This window comes from Aquarana catesbeiana, linkage group LG12 (genome assembly GCF_042186555.1).
Source record: "Aquarana catesbeiana isolate 2022-GZ linkage group LG12, ASM4218655v1, whole genome shotgun sequence".
Classification (NCBI taxonomy): domain Eukaryota; kingdom Metazoa; phylum Chordata; class Amphibia; order Anura; family Ranidae; genus Aquarana; species Aquarana catesbeiana.
This window is the reverse complement of record NC_133335.1, coordinates 209,155,467-209,177,776: the sequence shown is the minus strand read 5'-3', so window position 1 is coordinate 209,177,776 and position 22,310 is coordinate 209,155,467. Positions and strand designations below refer to the sequence as shown.

At 44.4% G+C, this 22,310-nt stretch overlaps 1 protein-coding gene across 2 annotated transcripts in view; it reads right to left on the bottom strand.

Moving 5' to 3' along the window:
- GSS (glutathione synthetase) overlaps positions 1-22,310 on the bottom strand; it is a 114,256-nt gene that overhangs the window by 21,321 nt on the left and 70,625 nt on the right. For both annotated transcript variants that reach the window (XM_073606594.1, XM_073606593.1), the window contains exons 2-8: positions 18,017-18,152; positions 10,880-11,025; positions 6,622-6,697; positions 6,391-6,530; positions 5,273-5,389; positions 2,938-3,018; positions 1,326-1,403 (exon numbers count right to left, since the gene is read on the bottom strand). In XM_073606594.1, coding sequence (XP_073462695.1) covers positions 1,326-1,403; positions 2,938-3,018; positions 5,273-5,389; positions 6,391-6,530; positions 6,622-6,697; positions 10,880-11,025; positions 18,017-18,145 — 767 coding nt within the window. In that variant the 5' untranslated portion in view covers positions 18,146-18,152. The remainder of the gene's footprint in view (positions 1-1,325; positions 1,404-2,937; positions 3,019-5,272; positions 5,390-6,390; positions 6,531-6,621; positions 6,698-10,879; positions 11,026-18,016; positions 18,153-22,310) is intronic.

The window sequence follows — 22,310 nt, the reverse complement described above, 5'->3', positions numbered from 1 at the left end:
GCAACAAAGTACTAGTGATGTGTTGGAGTGTTATTTTGTTTGTTTTTCATGATTCCATAATTTTTTCCTCAGAATTGAGTGATTCCATAATTTATTCCCTGTGCTTGTTCTATAAATCTGTTACTGGCCACCACAATTATTTTTCTTGATTTCTTTTAGTGTTTCTTAAAGCCAGAAAGTTGCCATTTGAAATGCCTTTAGTTTTTGGCCATGTCTGTGATCTGCTTTTTTTCTACAACAATAAACAACTGAAGGAACATCCTCAGGGACTGGTGATTCCATCATTTTTGCTGGAGGTTGTATGTTAGTATACATTTCTTCATGTTTCGCTATGCAATATGCCTAAAAACCAAAATGAGGCCTACAAGATCCTGGTGAAATTGTTATTACCGTATCTCATGTAACGGTTATCATTATTTCTTTTTATTACTATCCGTAGATGTTAAATCTGGTCTTTTTCAATAAACTAAGATTAAACTAAGAAGGCCATTTCATTTCTAATATTTTTTTTTGCAAATCAGCTTGTAAAGCATTGCGACCGCGATCGCAGGTGCAATGCTAAGCTCCTGCAAGCTCTTCAATTTAAACCAAGGTGTAAACTTTCAGTTAGAGTTGAAGGAAGTGTCAGTGTTCCATTGAGAAATACAAGTCCCAATGGCAGTAGTTCATACATTCACAGATCTCGCACAGCCACACAAATTTCAATAGTGACAGAGGTTGCAGGGGAGAAGAACCCCCACACGCTGTCATGGGGAAGAGGATTCCATTTGCACCATGTTACACCCCAAATACAAGTGTAATGCCGCGTACACACGAGTGGACTTTACGGCAGACTTTGCTCGGCGGACTTTATGACGGACTTTCCGAATGAACGGACTTGCCTACACACAATCAACCAAAGTCCGTCGAATTCGTACGCGATGACGTACAACCGGACTAAAACAAGGAAGTTCATAGCCAGTAGCCAATAGCTGCCCTAGCGTGGCTTTTTGTCCGTCGAACTAGCATACAGACGAGCGGACTTTTCGACTGGACTGGAGTTCGACGGATAGATTTAAAACATGTTTCAAATCTAAGTCCGTCCAACTTTTGAGAAAACAAAGTCTGCTGGAGCCCACACACGATCAAATTGTCCGACGAAATCCCGTCCGCCGGGCAAAGTCTGCCGTAAAGTCCGCTCGTGTGTACATGGCATTACATGTAAACTGGTGCAAAAGGTGGAGTTAAAGATTTAGGCAGCTCTTTAGAACATTTTTACATTTAAAATGATTGTTTAGATTAGTGTTATTTGAATAACCAAATATTACTGAAACACAGATACTTACACATATAGGTGCTTCTTTTCATCTAAGGATCCCCTTTCATAGACATCTGTAAGACGCCTTCTGATGACTTTGATATTTCTAGAAAGCAAAAATTATCTTTAAAAAAAAGGGAAGAGGAAGGAACTCTGGCTATGCCTAAAAGCTGAACTTTAGGCAAACAGTTAAAACAGATGAACATAAGAGATTTGTCAAAGTATTTGTATTGCTGTGCATGCAGGCCTCAAAATTTACGTAGCTCTGCAACACAGCACGGGCCTGGTTGGCAAGACAGGAGACCGGTTTTCGCTCTGCTGCAGTTAAAAGCGGAGTTCCACCCACATTTTTCACTCCTCACCATGCAGCACTAATGTGCATTCTAAAAATGAATTGGCAATTTATTTTTTTTCTGTTCACTTACCTGATTTATGCCTATATCTAATTTCACTTCCTCCTCTAGGGGCCGCAGACGTCATTTCCGGTTTTGCATTGGCTGCTGGGAGATCTTGGTCAGCTTGGCATGGCGACTATGGAAATTCTTGGCCAGCTTGGCATTGCACGGCTTCAGTAACATTTAACATTGGCGTCTATGGAAAATCTTGGTCAGCTTGGCATGGCTGTGCCAAGCTGACCAAAATCGTACTGCACATGTGCGAGATCAGCAGGTGCATGCTGGGTAGCTAACATGCCCAGAATCCAGAAAGGAGGACACTGTGGCTTCAGATGGCCACACTGGAGATGGGCACGCTGTGCTTCACAAAGTAAGAAAACAATGCTGCACAGATAGAAAACTGGGCATAGTTTACAGCATACCTTTGTTACATTGCACGAGGCACGAGTATTCTAGGGGTATTTTCATCTTAAAAAAGTCATATTTCAGCCAGAGCTCCACTTTAAGTAATGTTTACAGGTCTTCTCTCCCAACCCACTCTGACTGGACAGTGAAAGGAGAAGCAGCAGACTGATTAGCGCATCTAAGTCTGCTCTCTCTTCTGATCAGCATTGCACTGCAACACAACTGACTGGCTCCTTGTTTTGCTTTTCCCTCCCACAGTCTGAGCTTTGCTGTATAGAGACTGCAAGAAGCTAATACCCAGGTCAAATTTCAAAAGTCAGCTTTAGGGTTAATTTATTCATATATATCACAGACAATTTATGCAATGCTTACAATCCAAACGGTCCCCGATCTTGCATGCATTTATACACATATTGGGGCCAATTTGGACAGTAGCAGATTATCTTACCATCATGAACTGGAAGGAAAGAAACTGGAGTAACCAAAGGAAACCCACCCAGGATTCGAACACAGGACCCCAGTATTGCAAGGCACTAAGCCACCATGCTATCTCTAAAGCAAGCTGGGGGTCCTGGGTTTCTTACTGTATAGCATTCGAAGATCGAAGGACAACCCCCTCCCCCGGTAGTTTTTAGCCTGTAGTGGGCGGTGCTCTGCTGTCTGCACAGTGTTGGTGTCATTGCTGCTTTAATAAGGAACTATCTCCGGGTCTACAAAGGCATTTGGTGCACACCAAATAGATTTAAAACCGCAGTGGCTAATGGGGGATATATTCCAATGTTTGGGTATCAACAGTGCAAATGGGAAAAAAAAACAACCATATCAGCTGTGAAATATTACCTGCTCCAGAGTTCATTCTCAATGCATCGGTGATCAAAAATGTTCCTCTGCACATTTTCAACCAAGAACATGACAACAGCCCTGTGACAAAAAAAAAAAAAAAAAAAAGAAGAAAGAATCATATAATTTAAATGCAACTTTATATGACTCTGAACACGTATGTGATGAGGCTCCGATGGAAGCATTTACATGCTAGTTCTGGGGCAGAGAAACTAAACTTGCTCATATTGAGTCACTGCCCTAAATACATTATGGGTCACATGAGGGGGAAACTTAAAGGGCATTTCCTCGGGCAGACTGGACATTTTTGGAACTGCCACTCTGGCATCTTGGCCTGGGAAAAAAATAGTCCTGGATGAAAGCCATTTACTCACATCCATCAACACAGGTGAAGCTTAAAATGACCTCAACCCGATAGAACACCTTTGGGATGAATTTGAGCGGAGAAGTGAGCCAGGCCTTCTCGTCCACATCAGTGCCTGACCTCACAAATACACTTCTGGAAGAATGGAAAAACATTTCCATAGACACACTCCTAAACCTTGTGTACAGTCTTCCCAGAAGAGTTGAAGCCGTTATAGATGCAAAGGGTGGGCCAACTTAATATTGAACCCTACGGACTAAGACTGGGATGCCATTAAAGTTCATGTGTATGTAAAGGCAGGCATCCCAATACTTCTGACAACACAGTGTATATAGATCTGGTCTTCATCTTTAAATGGCCAGTTCAGCCAAAAGTGATATATTTAGTTAGAGATGAAGCCAGAGGGTCTCAGTCAGCCTTTGAATGCTTCATAAATAGGCACAGAAGGTGGGCAGATCTGGGAAATCTGTGCAGAGATCTTACCAACATGTGCCATAATCAAAGACGTAACTAGAACCTTCAGGGCCCCAGACAAGAAACCATGAAGTGCTCATCAATGCCACCCATCAGTGCCACCTTTCAGTGCTGCCCATCAGTGCCACCTTTCAGTGCTCCTCAACGCCGCCCACCAGTGCAGCCTATCAGTGCCGCCTATCAATGCCCATCAGTGCTGCTTATCGGTGCTCAATGTCACCTATCAGTGCCCCTCAGCACCACCTTTCATTGCTCATCAATGCTGCCTATCAGTGCTTCCTCATCAGGACTCCGAGTTGAGAGTGTCTCTCTTACACAGCCCAAAGTCTGCACTGACAGTTCTCCCTTGCACGGATGGGAGAGGAGAGAGCCCATCTGCTCCTTCTCCTCCAGCCCCTCTCCACGTGTGTGCACTGTAGAAACTGTAAATGATCAAATTCAGCTGCTGGGCTTTACACTTCCCGTGGTGCACACACAGGAGAGGAAGGGCAGGGGGGAGAAGGAGCAGATCAGCTCTCTCCTCTCCCATCCGTGCGGGGGGAGGAGGGAGGGGGAACTGTCAGTGCAGCCTCTGGGCTGTATAAGTGAGACGCTCTCAGCAACACTGCTAGAGCCCTCCCTACAGTGGCAGAACACCAGGGCCGGTCGCAAGTGTGACCTTTGTGACCCTGGTAGTTCCGGCACTGCCCCCAGGTCAGTCTCCATTATAATCCCCCCCATGTCAGTCTGTTCCTCAGTACAATCCCCCCAGGTCAGGCACAGTGTGCCAACCCCCCCGAATCAGTGGCATGAGGAATTTCTTTTCTCCGGGCTCTTGCAGGTGCAGTTAGAGTGGCATCACTGCCTGTCCCCCCATGATGCCGATCCCGCTCCCACAAAGTCACGGTCTGCTCCTGAAAAGCAGTAGGATCTGTGTATGAGTGGAAGGGAAGTCACACGATCCTGTGACAAGAAGCAAGCAGCGCCACAGCTGGCAGTGACGGAACCAGGATGCAGTTCCTCACACACAGATTCTGCAGCCTGAACGCAGGATGATACATTTGATTTTATTAACAATTCTCCTTCATATGTGCATTGTGTGAGCACAGCACTCCCCTAGATCTGGCCCCGGTGGATAGAGAACAGGGGCCTGGACGAGGGCAGCAGAGGGAAACTGGATAGGAGGGGCAGCAGCCTATAGAGGAAACTATCCCCTCCCCTTCTGCAGGTGCTGAATACCTGCGGGAGGGAGATGAGGAAAAAAAAAAAAAAAAAATCGGGTATTCAGTGGCTGCAGAAGGAAGATGAGGAGTTTGGTTCCTCTATAGGCTGCTGCGCCTCCTTTTCAGGTTTTCCAGGGGGGGGGGGGGGGGGGGTCGCGCAGGCCCCCTGGAGCATGGGTCCGGGTCGCAATTGCGACCCTTGCCACCCCTGTAGCTACGCCCCTGGCCATAATGGAGATCTCAGTTTTGGGTGGAAAGATCCTTTAGCACTACAAGGCTTAGAGAAGACACTTACTTCTGTGAGCCGTACAGTTCCCAGGCCTTTGCAATACCGCGGGATATCCCCAGGGACGGGTTGTTTGACAGAATTTTACTGGCTTCCTCTGACTTCCCCAGTGTCCTCAGGACATGTCTAGGGGGGAAAAAAAAAACATAAATAGAGAGGTTATAAAAAGAACTGTCACATTGTGCATAACAGCACATTATGGCTAAAAGATTCAGGGATCCATATACAATCTGATCATTTAATCACCTTTAGGTTTACCAGAAACTGTGTAGTATGAGGGCCTACCTAAAAAAAAAAAAAAACTTTTAATAAATAGTTGTGGGGTCATTAACTACTGCATGCCCCATGCTTTTTTTAAAGCTGAACTCTAAAAAAAAAAAAAAAACAGCCAAGCACAGCATTAAAATACACATAAAGTGAGCAATCTACCATGTAAAAATGTAGTTATATTGAATACAATGATCTGATCTATTCTTATCTGCTGAAGGGTTTATACACCTCTGGCAGACAGCACAGCCAGAGTGTGACCCCACTTTCTTTAAGGAATACACTGGTGTCACCTCCTCCCCCAGAGCCTGCAAACTGGATAGTGAAGAAGCAGCAACACATTGATAAGTCACCAACCCTGCCCTCTCCTCCTGTCAGCAGGTGTAGGTATCCAAGCTCTGAATGGCTCCTAGTGCTGCCTCTCACTCTGGGGATGCCAGATTCAAGTAATAAGGCTAGATGCATGTAAGAATACATTGAATTTATTTTTAAAAACGAATACAAAATTAAATTGTTCATTTTTAGCTGTTTGGTGTTCAGCTTTAAGACACTTGACTACACAAGAAAGGAAATGCAAGAAACGTGCACAAAATTCAAAAGATTTCCCATGACATAAAAAAATACACTGGCATGCATGTAACCTTAGGCTGGCCATTTTTTTTTTGGAGTTACCAAAAGCGATGTAATGTGTGCACAAACCTAAGCAATCTATTCAATTCGTATCAAACTAGGTAGGCTCTTCCACTACACAGCTGATGATAGAAATTGTACACTGTGTGGTCATCCTTATTCTTTATGGAGGCTTAGTTGGGGGCAAAAACAGAAGCCACTTCCTATGTACCCTCTATGCCCTTTCTTACTGATGAACAGCAGGCGTCCGTGAAGAGAGGCCTCCGAAACTAGCAGCGATGGTATTAATCTCAATCTGCTTCAGCGCCGTGGTCCCATTTTCTTTGCAGTCAAACATATAATCAGATCGATTGATGCCTAAAAACACAGACTAAGAAACATAATAGAGACAAGATTTAGCTACACAAAGTGAGAAATGGATAGACTGCCATATATGCAAGTTTTAGAAACTGGTAATCTACCTGCGCCAGACCCTCGTCCAGTACGTGTCTGTAGACTTTAAAAAGCCGTTCGATAAAATCATCCACTTTCATGGCACTGGAAGACACAATAAGAAAATGTAAAAAAAAAAAAATTTAAAAAAATAAAAAAAAATAAGTGAAAGGCAATGTACAAAAGATCAACGGCCTTCAGCATCCAATCAGAATTAAGGTATAACTATTTTGACTTTAGGTACCCATGATCTGTTTGGATCTTACATGCTACTACACTTGGTATACAGTATGATCATACAATTGTAAGCTCCATTCATTTGCAAAATGACAGCAAGACGCAACAAAGTTCCCAATAACAGATCACGTGTAGTGCGGTCAATGTTTACATACATGTGCCCGCCCTAATGCATGCGTTTGCATTTGTGGGTGTGTGCAGGACAGACAGGTTGCTTTCTATTTTTTTCCTACATTATAATTGTATGCATTTATTTATTTTCTTACCAGTTAAAAAAGTGTTACTAAAACCCAGGACCCTGCATTCACTATATCTGGTCTCCCACAGTACACAGAACATGGAAATGCAATTGTTTTAGTAAATATAAACTCCTAAATACCTTTTCTTATCAGCAGTATATAATATAGCAGTCTTATGACTTATATCAGTGTCTGGTTAAAGCTTGTAGGAGTTTTCATTCTCCTCCGACTGTCCTATGAGGCTGTGTGACCCTGTCCCTCTGTCTGGACAGTGCTGATTGGCCCTGTGCTGATCACATGCACCCTCCCCCCAAAAAAATTAAATAAGTAAAACCAACACACTCTATAGCAATACACACCAAACTGTGATTGTGCAGGGTGCCCCCAATACTCTGTTCTATCAGCAGATGGATTGGGGACAGTGAAAGAAGGGGAGAATCCGAGAAGGCAGGATACCCACGATCGTCTCACAGAGGATGAACGGGGAAATGCTGATGTAAACAAAGCATTTCCCCATTCTGCCTAATGACACTGACACTCGCTGATCACCGCCATTACTAGTAAAAAAAAAAAAAAAAAAAATGTATTAATAAAAACGCCATAAAACTATCCCCTATTTTGTAGACGCTATAACTTTTGCGCAAACCAATCAATAAAACGCTTATTGTGATTTTTTTTACCAAAAATATGTAGAAGAATACGTATCGGCCTAAACTGAGAAAAAAAATGTTTTTATATATTTTTTGGGGATATTTATTATAGCAAAAAGTAAAAAATATTGCTTTTTTTCAAAACCGAAGCTCTTTCTTTGTTTATAGCGCAAAAAATAAAAACCGCAGAGGTGATCAAATACCACCAAAAGAAAGCTCTATTTGTGGGGAAAAAAAGGACATCCATTTTGTTTGGGAGCCACGTCGCACTTCCGCGCAATTGTCTGTTAAAGCGACGCAGTGCCGAATCGCAAAAAGTGCTCTCTTTGGCCAGCCAAATGGTCCAGGGCTTTAGTGGTTAATGCTGCAAAACTCATTGAGATGAGGAAGTGCCAGTCTACAATCTGCCATAACTATGCTGGAAACACTAACAGTGTGGGTATGATAAAGAGATGTAAATCAACATAGATCTAGACAATAGTGTTAGGCATACCAAATAGAATCCAAACTTATATGCAAATGTATCAATGATGTATTAGCTTGTAACCTTTCGGTATTCTGTGTTGAACTTCATATATTAACCACTTCAGCCCCGGAAGATTTATCCCCCTTGATGACCAGGCTGTTTTTTGCGATACGGCACTGCGTTACTTTAACTGACAATTGTGCAGTTGTGCGACACTGTACCCAAATAAAATTGATTTTTTTTTCTCAAATAGAGCTTTCTTTTGGTGGTATTTGATCCCCTCTGCAGTTTTTATTTTTTGTGCTATATGCAAAAAAAAAATCCTGACAATTTTGAGAAAAAAAAAAAAAAACACAACACAATGGGGGTTATTTACTAAAGGAAAAATCACTTTGCACTGCAAGTGCACTTGGAAGTAAAGCCGCTGTAGATCCGAGGGGGACATGCAAGGAAAATTAAAAAAAACAAAACAGCATTTTAACTTGCACATGATTGAATGATAAAATCAGCAGAGCTTCCCTTTATTTCAGATCTACCCCTTAGATTTACAGCAACTGCACTTCCAAGTGCACTTGTAGTGCAAAGTGGATTTGCCTTTCGTAAATAACCCCCATTATTTTTTACTGTCTGATATAAAACACATCTAATAATTTTTTTTTTTTTTAAACTTAACTTACTTTATAAATTTAGGCCAATATGTATTCTGCTACATATTTTTGGTAAGAAAAATCCCAATAAGCATATATTAAATTGGTTTGTGCAAAAGTTACAAACTATGGGATATATTTATGAAATTTTTTTTTTTTTTTTTTTTTTACAAGTAATGGTGGTGATCAGCGACTTATAGCAGGACTGTGTTGTGGCGGACAAATCGGACACTAAGTGACACTTTTTTGGGGACCAGTGACACTAATACAGTAATCAGTGCTAAAGATTTGCACTGTTGCTGTACTAATGACACTGGCAGGGAAGAGGTTACCATTGGGGGCGATCAAAGGGTCAAATGTGTTCCTAGGGAGTGCTTGCTAAATGTGGGGTAGGTGTTTTTACTGTGGGAAGGCAGAAATCTGTGTTCCTGATTAGAAGAAACACGGGATACCTACCTTCCCTACTAACAGACCGCCTTTCTGCCTTTCTCTGGAACGATCGGCAGGTTTGCCGAACACGCTGATTGGCTTCCACTGTGTCCAATCACCTTACTGCCGTATATGTACGGTATACAAATCGGCAAGTGGTTAATATAAAACAAATCAAGTGATTTTAGATAAGTATTAATCCTCAAGTAGTAGTAGTAGCAGTGTAAAATCGGAATATACGAGGGGTCTTCAAAATGTTTCCGCACTTTATGTTTGTTGGAAATGGTGAGGGCAAGAGGAGTAGTACCATATTTATCGGCGTATAGCACGCACCTTCATTTTAAGAGGGAAGTTCCCGTAAAAAAAACAAAAAACAAACATTTTTTAAATAAACAACTTGGAAGCAAAATAAGGGAGCAATGCCCATCTGCAGCCCATCTCCTATCAATGCAGCCTGATCACTGCCCATCTGCAGCCCCAATGCAGCCTGATCACTGCCCATCTGCAGCCTGATCAATGCCCATCTGCAGCTCCAATGCAGCCTGATCAATGCCCATCTGCAGCCTCAATGCAGCCTGATCACTGCCCATCTGCAGCCCCAATCACTGCCCATCTGCAGCCCCAATGCAGCCTGATCAATGCCCATCTGCAGCCTCAATGCAGCCTGATCAATGCCCATCTGCAGCCTCAATGCAGCCTGATCAATGCCCATCTGCAGCCTCAATGCAGCCTGATCAATGCCCATCTGCAGCCTCAATGCAGCCTGATCAATGCCCATCTGCAGCCTCAATGCAGCCTGATCAATGCCCATCTGCAGCCCCAATGCAGCCTGATCAATGCCCATCTGCAGCCCCAATGCAGCCTGATCAATGCCCATCTGCAGCCCCAATGCAGCCTGATCAATGCCCATCTGCAGCCCCAATGCAGCCTGATCAATGCCCATCTGCAGCCCCAATGCAGCCTGATCAATGCCCATCTGCAGCCCCAATGCAGCCTGATCAATGCCCATCTGCAGCCCCAATGCAGCCTGATTAATGCCCATTTTCAGCCTCACCATCTCTCATCAATGCAGCAAATCACAGCGCCGTCATTTCCTGTTTACACGGCTCTTAGTCGGCAGTCACACACAGTCCCTCCTCCGCCATCGGCATTGGACCAGCTCCTGTGATAGACATAACACTGGTCCAATGCCGGTGGCGGAGGCGGGACCGTGTGTGTGACTCCTGAGTGAGAGCCGAGAAAACAGGAAATGACAGCTCTGTGAATTCCGGCTGCACTCGTGCCCCTCCTTCCCCTCCTTGGGACACTATCAGCGTATAACACGCCCCCGTGATTTGCCCCCTATTTTCAGGGGAAAGGGTGCGTGTTATACGCTGATAAATACAGTAATTGGTCTGAGAGTATCATGAGACTAGTCTGGCAAGACGGCTGACCTCGTAGTTTAGTATAAGAGTTGTCACGCTGTGATGAAGAAGGCTGCGAAACGTATAAAATAAAAAAGGGAGCGCAGAAACTTTTTTGAAGAACCCTTTGTAAATGGAGGAGCAGTCCTGACCTGCCATAGTTCTCACGCAGACCCTCTACTATCATTCATTATAAGAAGGTAAAATTTGATGTACCTGTTGAGCGTCTGTTCCAGGAATGTGGGGTTCTGACTGAGCCGATCCACCAGGAGATTAAAGTCTTCTTGCACAGACTTGGCTTGTTCAAAGAGAGTTCTGGGCACTGGGGACGGGAGCAGAGTGAAAGGGGCAAAGTTCACAACCTAAGAAAAAAATAAATCAATAATTCAAGAACATATCACAAACTCATTCGTAACCCAACCTACAGCAATCACATTCCAGCCCTTATTGTAAAAATAGGATTTTTTAAAACAGCTTACCTGTAAAATCCTTTTCTTTCGAAGGACATCACGGGACACAGAGCCACAGTAATTACTGATGGGTTATATAGGTATCACTGGTGATTGGACACTGGCACACCCTATCAGGAAGTTCAACCCCCTATATAATCCCTCCCCCTTGCAGGGATACCTCAGTTTTGTAGCCAAGCAATATAGTGTATTAGAAGAGGGGTGGGACCTCTGTGTCCCGTGATGTCCTTCGAAAGAAAAGGATTTTACAGGTAAGCTGTTTTTAAAAATCCTATTTTCTTTCTCGAACATCACGGGACACAGAGCCACAGTAATTACTGATGGGATGTCCCAGAGCAATGCTACCTGAGGGGGGGGAACCACGACCAAGTAGGGTGCAATCAGACCTGAGGACCCTGTACTGCTGCCTGCAGCACACTACGCCCAAAGGCGATATCCTCATGCCTTCTCACATCCACCTGATAGAATCTGGTGAATGTATGAACTGAAGACCAGGTTGCGGCCTTGCAGATTTGAGCCATAGAGGCCCGGTGATGCACTGCCCAAGAAGCACCAATAGCCCTTGTGGAATGTGCCCTGATCTGAAACGGAGGAATCTTCTGTTTCAAACCGTAAGCTTGAATGATCAACTGTCGAATCCATTTAGAAATGGTAGCTTTTGACGCTGCCTGTCCTCTATTGGGACCCTCTGGCAGCACAAACAAAACATCCGTCTTGCGGATCTGAGTAGTTGCCCCTAGATAGGCCTTAACTGCTCTTACTACATCCAACGAATGTAGAGATCTCTCTTCCGGAGAACAGGGATCTGGAAAAAAGGAAGGTAGAACAATGTCTTGGTTTAAATGAAAATCAGAAACCCCCTTCGGTAAAAAACTAGGATGAGGGCGTAGTACCACTCTATCCTTGTGTATAATCAAATAAGGCTCCTTACAGGAAAGGGCTGCTAATTCTGATACTCTTCTAGCAGAAGAGATGGCCACCAGAAAAATTAATTTCCTTGTCAACAAGACCAAAGGAATCTGACTTATTGGTTCAAAAGGCCGTTTCTGTAACACAGCCAGGACCAAATTCAAGTCCCAGGGGTTTAGGGGCGCTTTAACCGGAGGATTAAGACGCATCACCCCCTGCATAAAGTTTCGGACCAAAGAATGCGAAGCAAGTGGCCGCTGAAATAATACTGATAAAGCAGAGACCTGGCCCTTGATGGTACTCAAGGCCAGCTTCATCTCTAATCCCATCTGTAGAAAATCAAGGATTCTACCTATGACATATTTCCTGGGATGCCAACCTCTGGATTCACACCAGGTTATATAAGCTTTCCAGACTCTATGATAAATCATCCTGGAAGCTGGCTTCCTTGCATTAATCAAGGTAGATATGACAGGACCTGAGAGCCCACGACTCTTCAGAACGTGGGTCTCAATAGCCAAACCGTCAAATTTATCGTTTGTAAGGCAGGATGGAACACTGGACCTTGAGATAACAGGTCTGGGCGTACCGGTAGGGTCCACGGGGAACCCACCGTCATCCTTACTATTTCTGCATACCAAGTCCTTCTGGGCCAAGCGGGGGCCACCAGAAGTACCGACTTCCTTTCCTGCCTGATCCTGCGAAGGAGTCGTGGTAGTAGCAGAATAGGCGGGAATGCGTAAATCAGTGAGAACCGATGCCACGGAATCACCAACGCATCCGTCCCGCATGCAAGAGGATCTTTTGTCCTTGCCACAAATCTGTCTATCTTTTTGTTGAATCGGGATGCAAAGAGATCTACATCTGGAACCCCCCATCTTTGGCATATGGCCCAAAAGACGTCGGGATGCAGAGACCATTCCCCTGGAAGTAACTGCTGGCGACTTAGATAGTCCGCCTGCCAATTCTCTATTCCCGGGATAAAAACTGCCGATATGCATGGCACATGCATCTCTGCCCAGACTAAGATCTGGTTCACCTCTTTTTGAGCAGCTCGGCTCCGGGTGCCTCCCTGATGATTGACATAAGCCACTGCTGTGACATTGTCGGACTGGATCCTGACCGGACAACCCTGTAGCCTGATAGTCCAGGCCTTTAGAGCTAGATGTATCGCCCGGATCTCCAGAATGTTGATGGGTAAGGTCCTCTCTGTCTTGGACCATACCCCTTGGACCGCAGCCTGTTCCAGAACTGCTCCCCAACCTGACAGACTGGCATCTGTTGTTACCACCGTCCAGGTAACCGGTAGAAAGGATTTCCCCTTCTGCAGGTTTTCGGGTATGAGCCACCAATTGAGGCTCTGACGCACCGCATGCGACAGGTGCATCGGAAAGTCTAATGCCTGAACCTTCTTGTTCCAGGTCGACAGAATACTGTGTTGCAGCATTCTTGAGTGAAACTGAGCATAGGGAACTGCTTCGAATGAAGACACCATCTTCCCTAGTAGCCTCATACAAAGGCGGACTGAGGGACCCTTCTTGGTCCTTACTGTCAGAATCAGCTCTCTCAAAGCAGTGATCTTTGCCTGGGGTAGAAATATTTTCTCCTGGCTTGTATGTATAATCAGACCTAAATATTCCAGTCTTCTTACTGGTTTTAGGAAAGACTTTTCTAAGTTGAGGATCCAACCCAGGTGTTCTAGATACCTGACCGTGGTCCTCAAGTTTCCATTCAAAGAGGCTACCAACCGGTCTATCAAGAGCAGGTCGTCTAGGTATGCTATGACAGCTATACCCTGAGCCCTTAATCTGGCCAGAGGAGGAGCCAAGATCTTTGTGAACACTCGAGGTGCAGTGGCTATCCCAAAGGGCAGAGCCATAAACTGGAAATGGCGCCCTCCTACCTCGAAGCGCAGAAACTTCTGATGAGCAGGAAAAATGGGCACATGCAGATATGCATCTCTGATGTCTACTGATGCCAGAAATTCTCCTCCCTGCAGGGTGGGAACTACTGTTCGAATTGATTCCATGCGGAAGGATTGAATCCTTAGGAATCGGTTCAGATCCCTTAAGTCCAAAATGGGCCTGACATCCCCATTTGGCTTTTGGACCGTAAAAAGGTTGGAATAGAAGCCCAATCCCTGGTCCTTTGCGGGAACTATCATAATGACCTCCTGCGACAAAAGTCGCTCTAACGCTAGAAGGAGCGACTGCTTCTTCTCTGGGTCTCTGGGAACATTTGATCTGAGGAACCGAGGAGAAGGGAATTCCTGAAACTCCAGCTTGTACCCTAAGGTTACCGTGGAGACTACCCATCTGTCCTGGAAGTCCTCCTGCCAGAGCTCTGAGAATTGTCGCAGTCTTCCCCCCACTCGAGTGAGCGGGGGCGCCCCCTCATGCAGAGGTCTTAGTGTTTTGCCTAGTAGGCTTCTTTCCCCAGGACTTCTTTTGTCCCTGGGGTTGACTCTTGTCTCTGGACCCCGATGGAGGTGGCCGTCGAGACTGCCTGGAGGCTGAAGCCCCCGGCGCTGGGGAAAGAGTCCGTTTGAAAGAGGGACGCTTACTCTTCTTCTTGACAGGTAAGAGAGTGCTTTTCCCACAAGAGATTCTCTTGATATAGTTATCCAAGTCCTCTCCAAACAACCTTGCACCACGAAATGGAAACCCAGCCAGTAGCTTCTTACATGGTGCTTCGGCTGACCAATTTTTCAACCATAGGATTCTACGTATATGCACCAACCCCAGTGAAAGACGGGAGGTTTGCACGATAGAATCTCTAATGGCGTCAACCACAAAGCATAAGCAGGGCCTGCTGTTCAGGTAATACTTTGATGACCTGCTTAACATGGTCTCTTAAGTATTGACAGACTCCAATCGCTGCTATTGCAGGTTGGGCCACTGATCCTGCTAAGGAGAAAACATCCTTCAATAGGGATTCCATCCTTTTATCTACAGGATCCCTGAGCATCTGAGCATTGTCTACAGGACAAGTCAGGCTATTATTTATTGAGGAAATGGCGGCATCAATAGCCGGAATTCCCCACATTTTAATAAACTTTTCTTCCATCGGATAAAGTGTTGAAAACTTTCTCGGCGGAAAAAAACGTTTGTCTGGGTGATCCCACTCAGAATAAATAAGCTTTTCAAGTAAAGTATGAACAGGAAAAGCATGTGCTGCTTGGAAAGGTTTCAGTGACCCCAAAGCAGAAGAGGATTCTTTAGCAGTTTCAGGTATGGGCAACTTAAATGTGGAGCGGACCAATCCAGTGAGGATCTGCACTAAGACTTTCTCCTCTTGGGAAGTCGCAGAGGGTCCCTCTCCACCTGAATCCTCCGAAGAGGAATCATCCATCCCATCCCGATCCTCTGAAAGGGATTCATCTCCTTTATCCCAGAGCTCCTCTGTCTGAGGGTCTTGGGGAACAGAGGAAAGCCTAGTGCGTTTTCTTCCACTGAGTGAAGACGTAATCACGGCCATTAATCTTTCCTCTAGACCATTAATGGTTGAGGAAAAAACCTCTTGTGTAATATATACAGGGGCTGAAGTGCCAGAAGCAGGTGTAGCCCCTGACCCCAATGGCTCTCCCTGGCTAGCCGTCCCTGGCCCATCTTTAGGGGGGAAGGATGCTGCCGACAGGGGGCCCTCAGAACCTGAACGAGATCCCCTAGTGTCTCTGGTTCCTGGGGTGCTTGAACCTCTTCTACCCATAGTGCAAAGCAACAAGGTGTGAGGTATACAAATGAACACTGTCCGCTGAGCGATGTAGTCTGGCTAAAAGCCTTGACACCCAATGCTAAGTCTGGTGTTACTTCAGTAAATGCTGCCTAGGAGAATGCCTGTGTCACACCTTACATGCGACCGTCAGCTCTGTGTCTCTCAGAAGGCTGAGTGCACCTGTACAGAGTGCCTTTAATAGCCTGCAGCTGGCCTGAGTGGGAGTCTAAACACTCTGTGCTGACATCCCGCCCCCTCCTCTACCGCCCCCCCCCCTCGAGTTTTGAAAAAAACGAGCGCTTCCCACACTGCCGACTCTCCTGTCATGCTTTGGAGAAAAGGCTGGGGATGGGGGGGGGGGGGAAGGAGGGAGACTGGTAACAAGATTTGCCTGAACGGCTATCTTCATAGATGGTGGCCATTAGGCCACAGAGCCCGGGTGGTATAACCACTTTCTAGACCCCTGTGGCCCCTCTCTAGCCTGGGGGGGAACATTCAAACATGAGAAATCCCCCCATCCACCTTACCTGCTTGCAGCCTGCTTGATACGCTGGGACATACACAGCGATTACAACACCTGAGACAGACATTCAGCATGTGTAGGTTTGTGCTCTTGGCAGCCCCCGGTGGTCACAATAGGCATAGCATGCATTTACCTTAAAGGAGAAAAGCCACTAGAACTCAAAAATTCTGTGGAATCTCCTCTTACCTTATCCAGCCGCAGGGTGCTGTTTACACAGACCCAATCTTCACCTCTCACGGTGGGCTCCGTTTGAAAAAACCGTCAGAGACTGGGGCCCCCATCAGTAGGGGGATCCAACAGTTCTGGGACCGTAAAGCACCTCGCCAGAAATTAGGAAGTTTAAAGCCATTTTCTGATCTGCGGGGTCCAGCTCTCTAAAAAGAGAAGCATTACGGGTAAAACCTCGTTTCTTCGGACACGAGGCCCGGGTACCATTCAATTCGGCCATGAAAAGACACTTTGAATGGATCCGGTTCGCCTGGCTTGCCCCAGTATAGGATCTTAGGATATTCCCTTTGGAGCTCAGCACAGGACATCTTTACACGTCCATCACCTAAGACACTGGCGTAAAAACTGAGGTATCCCTGCAAGGGGGAGGGATTATATAGGGGGTTGAACTTCCTGATAGGGTGTGCCAGTGTCCAATCACCAGTGATACCTATATAACCCATCAGTAATTACTGTGGCTCTGTGTCCCGTGATGTTCGAGAAAGAAAGTGTCATTTAGCTATAAAATAAAGATAAAAACAGCAACAAATTATTTTTGTAACAAGGGTTGATATACAACGTGTTTTGTTACTAGACATGACTTTCACACCAATATGTGTCTTTTCACTTAGACAAGACGTGCAATTCGTTTCACTACGAATCGAAATTCATACAAAATTTTCATTATTCAGATGTATTCGAATTTCCAAATCACAGCAAGTGATTGAATTGTAATGAATTTCAACTACTCCGAAATAATGAAATAACGCATGGGAATAACTAATTGGAGAAATCTGAAAATGAATTTGGATTCCAAATGGAAAGATGTTGCAATAAATACAGTAAGGCCTCTTTCACACGGATGATCCGTATGTCCGTTTTTCATCCATCCGTTTTCGGATGAAAAACGGACATACAGTCATCCCTATGGAGCGTCGGATGTCAGCGGTGACATGTCCGCTGACATCCGACCCCGCTCCGATCCGAAAAGTGTAACGGAGGAAAAACCTACTTTTCCCTCCGTTTTCGGATCGGATCGGATGACGACGGACACTACGGACCGTCATCATCCGATCCCCCCATAGGGGAGAGCGGCGCTCTGACAGGTCCGTCGCTGCACAGCGTGCAGCGATGCACCTGTCATCTTCCTGCTCAGCGGGGATCGGCGGAGCGATCCCCGCTGAGCCAGCGTGTGTTCACGGGGCGGATCATGACTGATCTGCCCCGTGTGAAAGAGGCCTTAGGTATAAAAGTGAAAAAATATAAGAATAGAAAGAATGTAGTCGTCTTCTGAAATTCAAATCAATTCAAAAAAAACAAAACAAAAAAAAAAAAAAAAAAAAACACACAACGAATATACTTACCGAATCTTAATATTCTAAAACTAAATTTTGAAAAATGAATCATTCTAAATGTAACAAATATGAAAAAACAAAATAATTCATTTAACAAACAAATCCGAAACTAAACTAAATGTTTCCGTCATGCACATGTCAATTTGCTCTAATACAGGCTACAGACGTCGCTTACATCAGAAGAGTTCGGACTCTCCTTTGTCCTCATAAGAACGCCCTGCAACAAGGCGGAATCCACAGCGATGGGCGCCACCTCCTCTAGCAGCTGTGCGTTGCTGAAGACATCCTCCCATAAACCAGACATTTTGAAACTGCAAACCACAAAATAAATAAATATATTTAAAAAAAATAAATAAATCAATGAATAGTTAATGGCAACAAGATACTTGTGTAGAATAAAATAAAAAAAAAACAAAAAAAAAAAAAAAACACATGGTTATTCCGCCCTCTGTTTAATTTGCACTCCCATTTGGGGGGAGTCTCAAGCCACATACGAGGGGCCGCCAGTACCCACTATTAGAGATCTGCTTTGCATCTGACTATATATCTCTATCTAATATAACTGCATATATTATACATTTGCTAAAATGATTGTAAAATCTTTTAAATAAAAAATTACAAACATTATACTTACCTGCTTTATGCAGTTGGTTTTGCACAGAGCAGCCTGGATCCTCCTCTTCTCGGGTCTCTCTTCGGAGCTCCTGGCCCCTCCTTCCTGTTGAGTGCCCCCAAAGCAAGCAGCTTGCTATGGGGGCACCTGAGCCGAGTCACAGCTCCCCGTGTCCATTCAGACACAGAGCCGTGGCCCACCCTGTCCCCTTTCTATTCTCATTGGCTGACTGACTTTGATTGACAGCAGCGGGAGCCAATGGCGCCACCCCATGAGGGGTGTCTGTCTCAGCCCATCAGGAGGGGAGTCCCGGGCAGCCAAGTCATTCCTACAACAGCGCTGAAACTAGATGGGGCTCAGGTAAGTATTAGGGAGGCTGATGCACACAGAAGGTTTTTTATCTTGATGCATGAAGATAAAAAACCCTTCTGACTTTACAAATCACTTTAAGTCATCATTGAGGATTTCATTATCCAATAAATCCCTAGATGATCTATCTTTGGGGTCCTCGGCTCCTTAGGCACCTATGATCTCCCCACAGATTCTTGGTGGGTTGTTGACTATATGCAGTGTCCAATTTCTTTCATTCTTGATACATGTCTCCTATAGCTTCCTGAGGAAGGTGTGTAAGTTACAGCGAATGAAGCAACACAGGGGAGGACTCCATGCCTGACCAAATATGAGTGAGGAAGGGCTCCACTAGAGTCCCTGTGCCCATGCACACAGTTGCTTCTTTTTAAAGATGTTGGGGAAAACAGAGGTGGTTATGGGGAGGGAAGGTCCCAGAAGCAGGATACCAACATAAGTTGGCACAGATATGCAACCCCTCCAGGTCCATTGTCCTGAAATCATGGGGGGGCCATATACTGGGAGGAAACGGCAACTAGCACGAGGACCTGATTGAAAATAAACCATTTCAATGTTCCTGTTAGACCAGAGGAAAAACAAATACTGAGGTGACTAGGGGACTATGCTCTTTTTATTGGTTATGCATTTCATGTTTTACGTAGGCTGAGTCTCTCAGTCAGGTTTTGTCCCGGAAGATGATTGGGGCTGTGAGCATGTGATCAAACAGCGCTTGGCCCTTCTCCTCCATATTTACTTCCTGGTCACTGCCTGTGTTATATGGACAGTTCCCATTGGCCGGGCAACAGTGCGCCCTCTCAGGATCCAGAAAAGGTCTGAAGTTGGACCGAGAGGAATAAAGAAGAAAAATGAAAAAGGTGAACTATATGCTGGCCACCCATCCGGAACCCACTGCACATTGAGACTGTGATCCCTCGGGCTGCTAGTGTAGCGAAGTGGGAATCCATCATAATGCTTGCAGTAGCAAGAACTCATTGGTCAGTGCTGCCATATGACCATTCTGATCAGTAAGAAGTGCATATGAGGCTTTCTTCGGAAACCTGTCCCAGCAGAAAAAAGCGATTCCCACTGGTCAATACAGTCGCATTTTCATTCTGACCAATGAGTGCTTGCCATTGCGAGAATTATAATACACATTCCAGGGCTGTGTATTGCAGTGTACAGGGTGGCCAGAATGTTTGCAGTTAACTCATCTTTTCATTATTTATGAAAGGATGAACTTACTATTTACTGGAAGGTTGTGTCCGGAGTGTCAAGAGCCAACTCATGGAAATAGTCACCGGAAAAGAGGAAAGACGGGAGAGCCCATATAGTGTAAAATTGTGTTAAGAGAGAATATACGAAAATAATAAGTACGGTGAAGGAAGTGACATGGCTTCAAAGTTGTGAGTGACCATAAAATAGCAGACTCTGCAACATGGTAGACCTACTCATAAAGAATAAAATTGTCTCCACGCAGAAAGGAATGCAGGTTCCTCTCAAGGCTCAGAGTGGAAACAATTCTAGGTCTGCTCAGAGATCATCAGAGTGGTGAAGACAACATGGTTTCCATTCAAAATGACCCATTGTCTACATGCCATGTATACACAGGGTGATGGTGACAGTGCTGGTAACGACTGCAGGTAACAACAAAAGAAGATGTGACAAGTGTTGGTGAGCTTGATGAACCAGTATTTATTAAAACAAAGATGTGTCCATCACTTATATTGGTTGATCTTTTATCGTTACCTATGATCCCTACCACTGCTATCACCATCACCTTGTGACCCTCTTCAAGTATCAAACAGTTCTCTTTTGATTGATACCAAGTCTCTTGAAAGCTCAGTTCTGATCAAGCATTTGAGTCTGTCAAAGGCACTCCTATCAAGATCTGTACTCCACACACCTGAGCGAAAGCAAAAGTGCCTTCAAGAAAGCTGTTTGAAGGTTGTCAAATGCTGTGTAAATGCTTGCTGAAATTGCCTAGATTTTACAAGCAAGGATCAGACAATAGCCCTGTGTGTAAGAATTTACAGCCTTGGCAAGGAAGCTGATGGAAAGTATGACCAGTACCACCGAGACTGACAGCAAGCCAATAGATGACGTTGTTCCACCAATGTCCCCCTGAACCCGGACATTATGGGATTTATGTTGCAAGCTAGTTATACAATTATTTTTGGTAAAGATAGATATTCACTATAGATAGTGAATATCAGAAAGCAAAATATCACAGACTGTTTTTATAACCTTTTTGCACAAAGCCGTTGTTCACAAAATTGAATATGAGCTTTAAGGCAAACAGCTAAACATCTAGTTGAATTACAAAAATGGAAGCCATTTCATCTGTCAAAGGAACTATAAATTTGTCCGCCCAGTGCTGGGATTTAAACAGCACAGCTGTGCTTGAGACCTGACTTATTTCTCATGCAGTTATGCAACACAGATTGGTCACCTCCCCACCCCCAGCCTGTGAATGGATAGTGAGGGAGCAGCCAACTGCCAAGGTCATTACTCTGCTCTCTCTTCCTGTATATAAGCACAGTCCGGCTGTCTGGAAAACAAGACACAAAGGGGTAGATTTATAAACATCCCTTGGATGAAGTTCATAGACATGAGTGCAGCCTGGACACATTTTCCCCGTATTTTTTGTAATAGATGAATTCCTATGATCATTAGCTTCATCTAGTGGCCAAAACACAGTGTCGTCTTCTGAAACACCTCAATGAAAAAAAATTATACCAGATTTTTGCCACGAGATGGAGAAGACAATTGTAGGAATTAATCTATTACAGAAAAAAAAGTGAAAAATTCATCCAGCCTGCAGGAATGTTTTATAACTAGACCCCAAAGTATCTTTCCCCAAAATGACATGTGCTATATTGATTAGAGAGAAATCAGAGGGATCTATAAATGAAATACTGAAAAGGATTATATAAATCATCACTCCATTCTAAGTGGATATCACTGGCCAGTGCCCGCTTTGTGTTTGTACACGCACATTCCTCAGATCCCTAAAGCTGTAAAACCAAACGAATAGTTTATACATTTGCTGCAGGAGCAATAAATCTTTTATTGAACCTATTTATGTCTTATTTCTATATGCTATGATGACTTCTATGATGTACGGTGAGGAAAATTATTATTTGAGCTCCTGCAGATTTTGGAAGTTTACCCACCCACAATGAAATGAAAGGTCTATAATTGTTATCATAGGTGTATTTTAAATGATAGAGACAGAATATCAACCAAAAATCCAGAATACAACACAAAACATATTTTTTAGATTGAGTTGCAGTTCAGTGAGTAAAATAAGTATTTGATCCCCAAGCAAAACATGATTTAGTACTTGGTGGAGAAAACCTTGTTGGCAAGCAGAGAGGTAAAACGTTTCTTATAGTTGGTTACCAGGTTTGCACACATCTCAGGAGGGATTTTGATCTACTATTCTTTGCAGATCTTCTTGAACATCCTTAAGGTTTCTTGGCTGTCACTTGGCAACTCGAAGATTCAG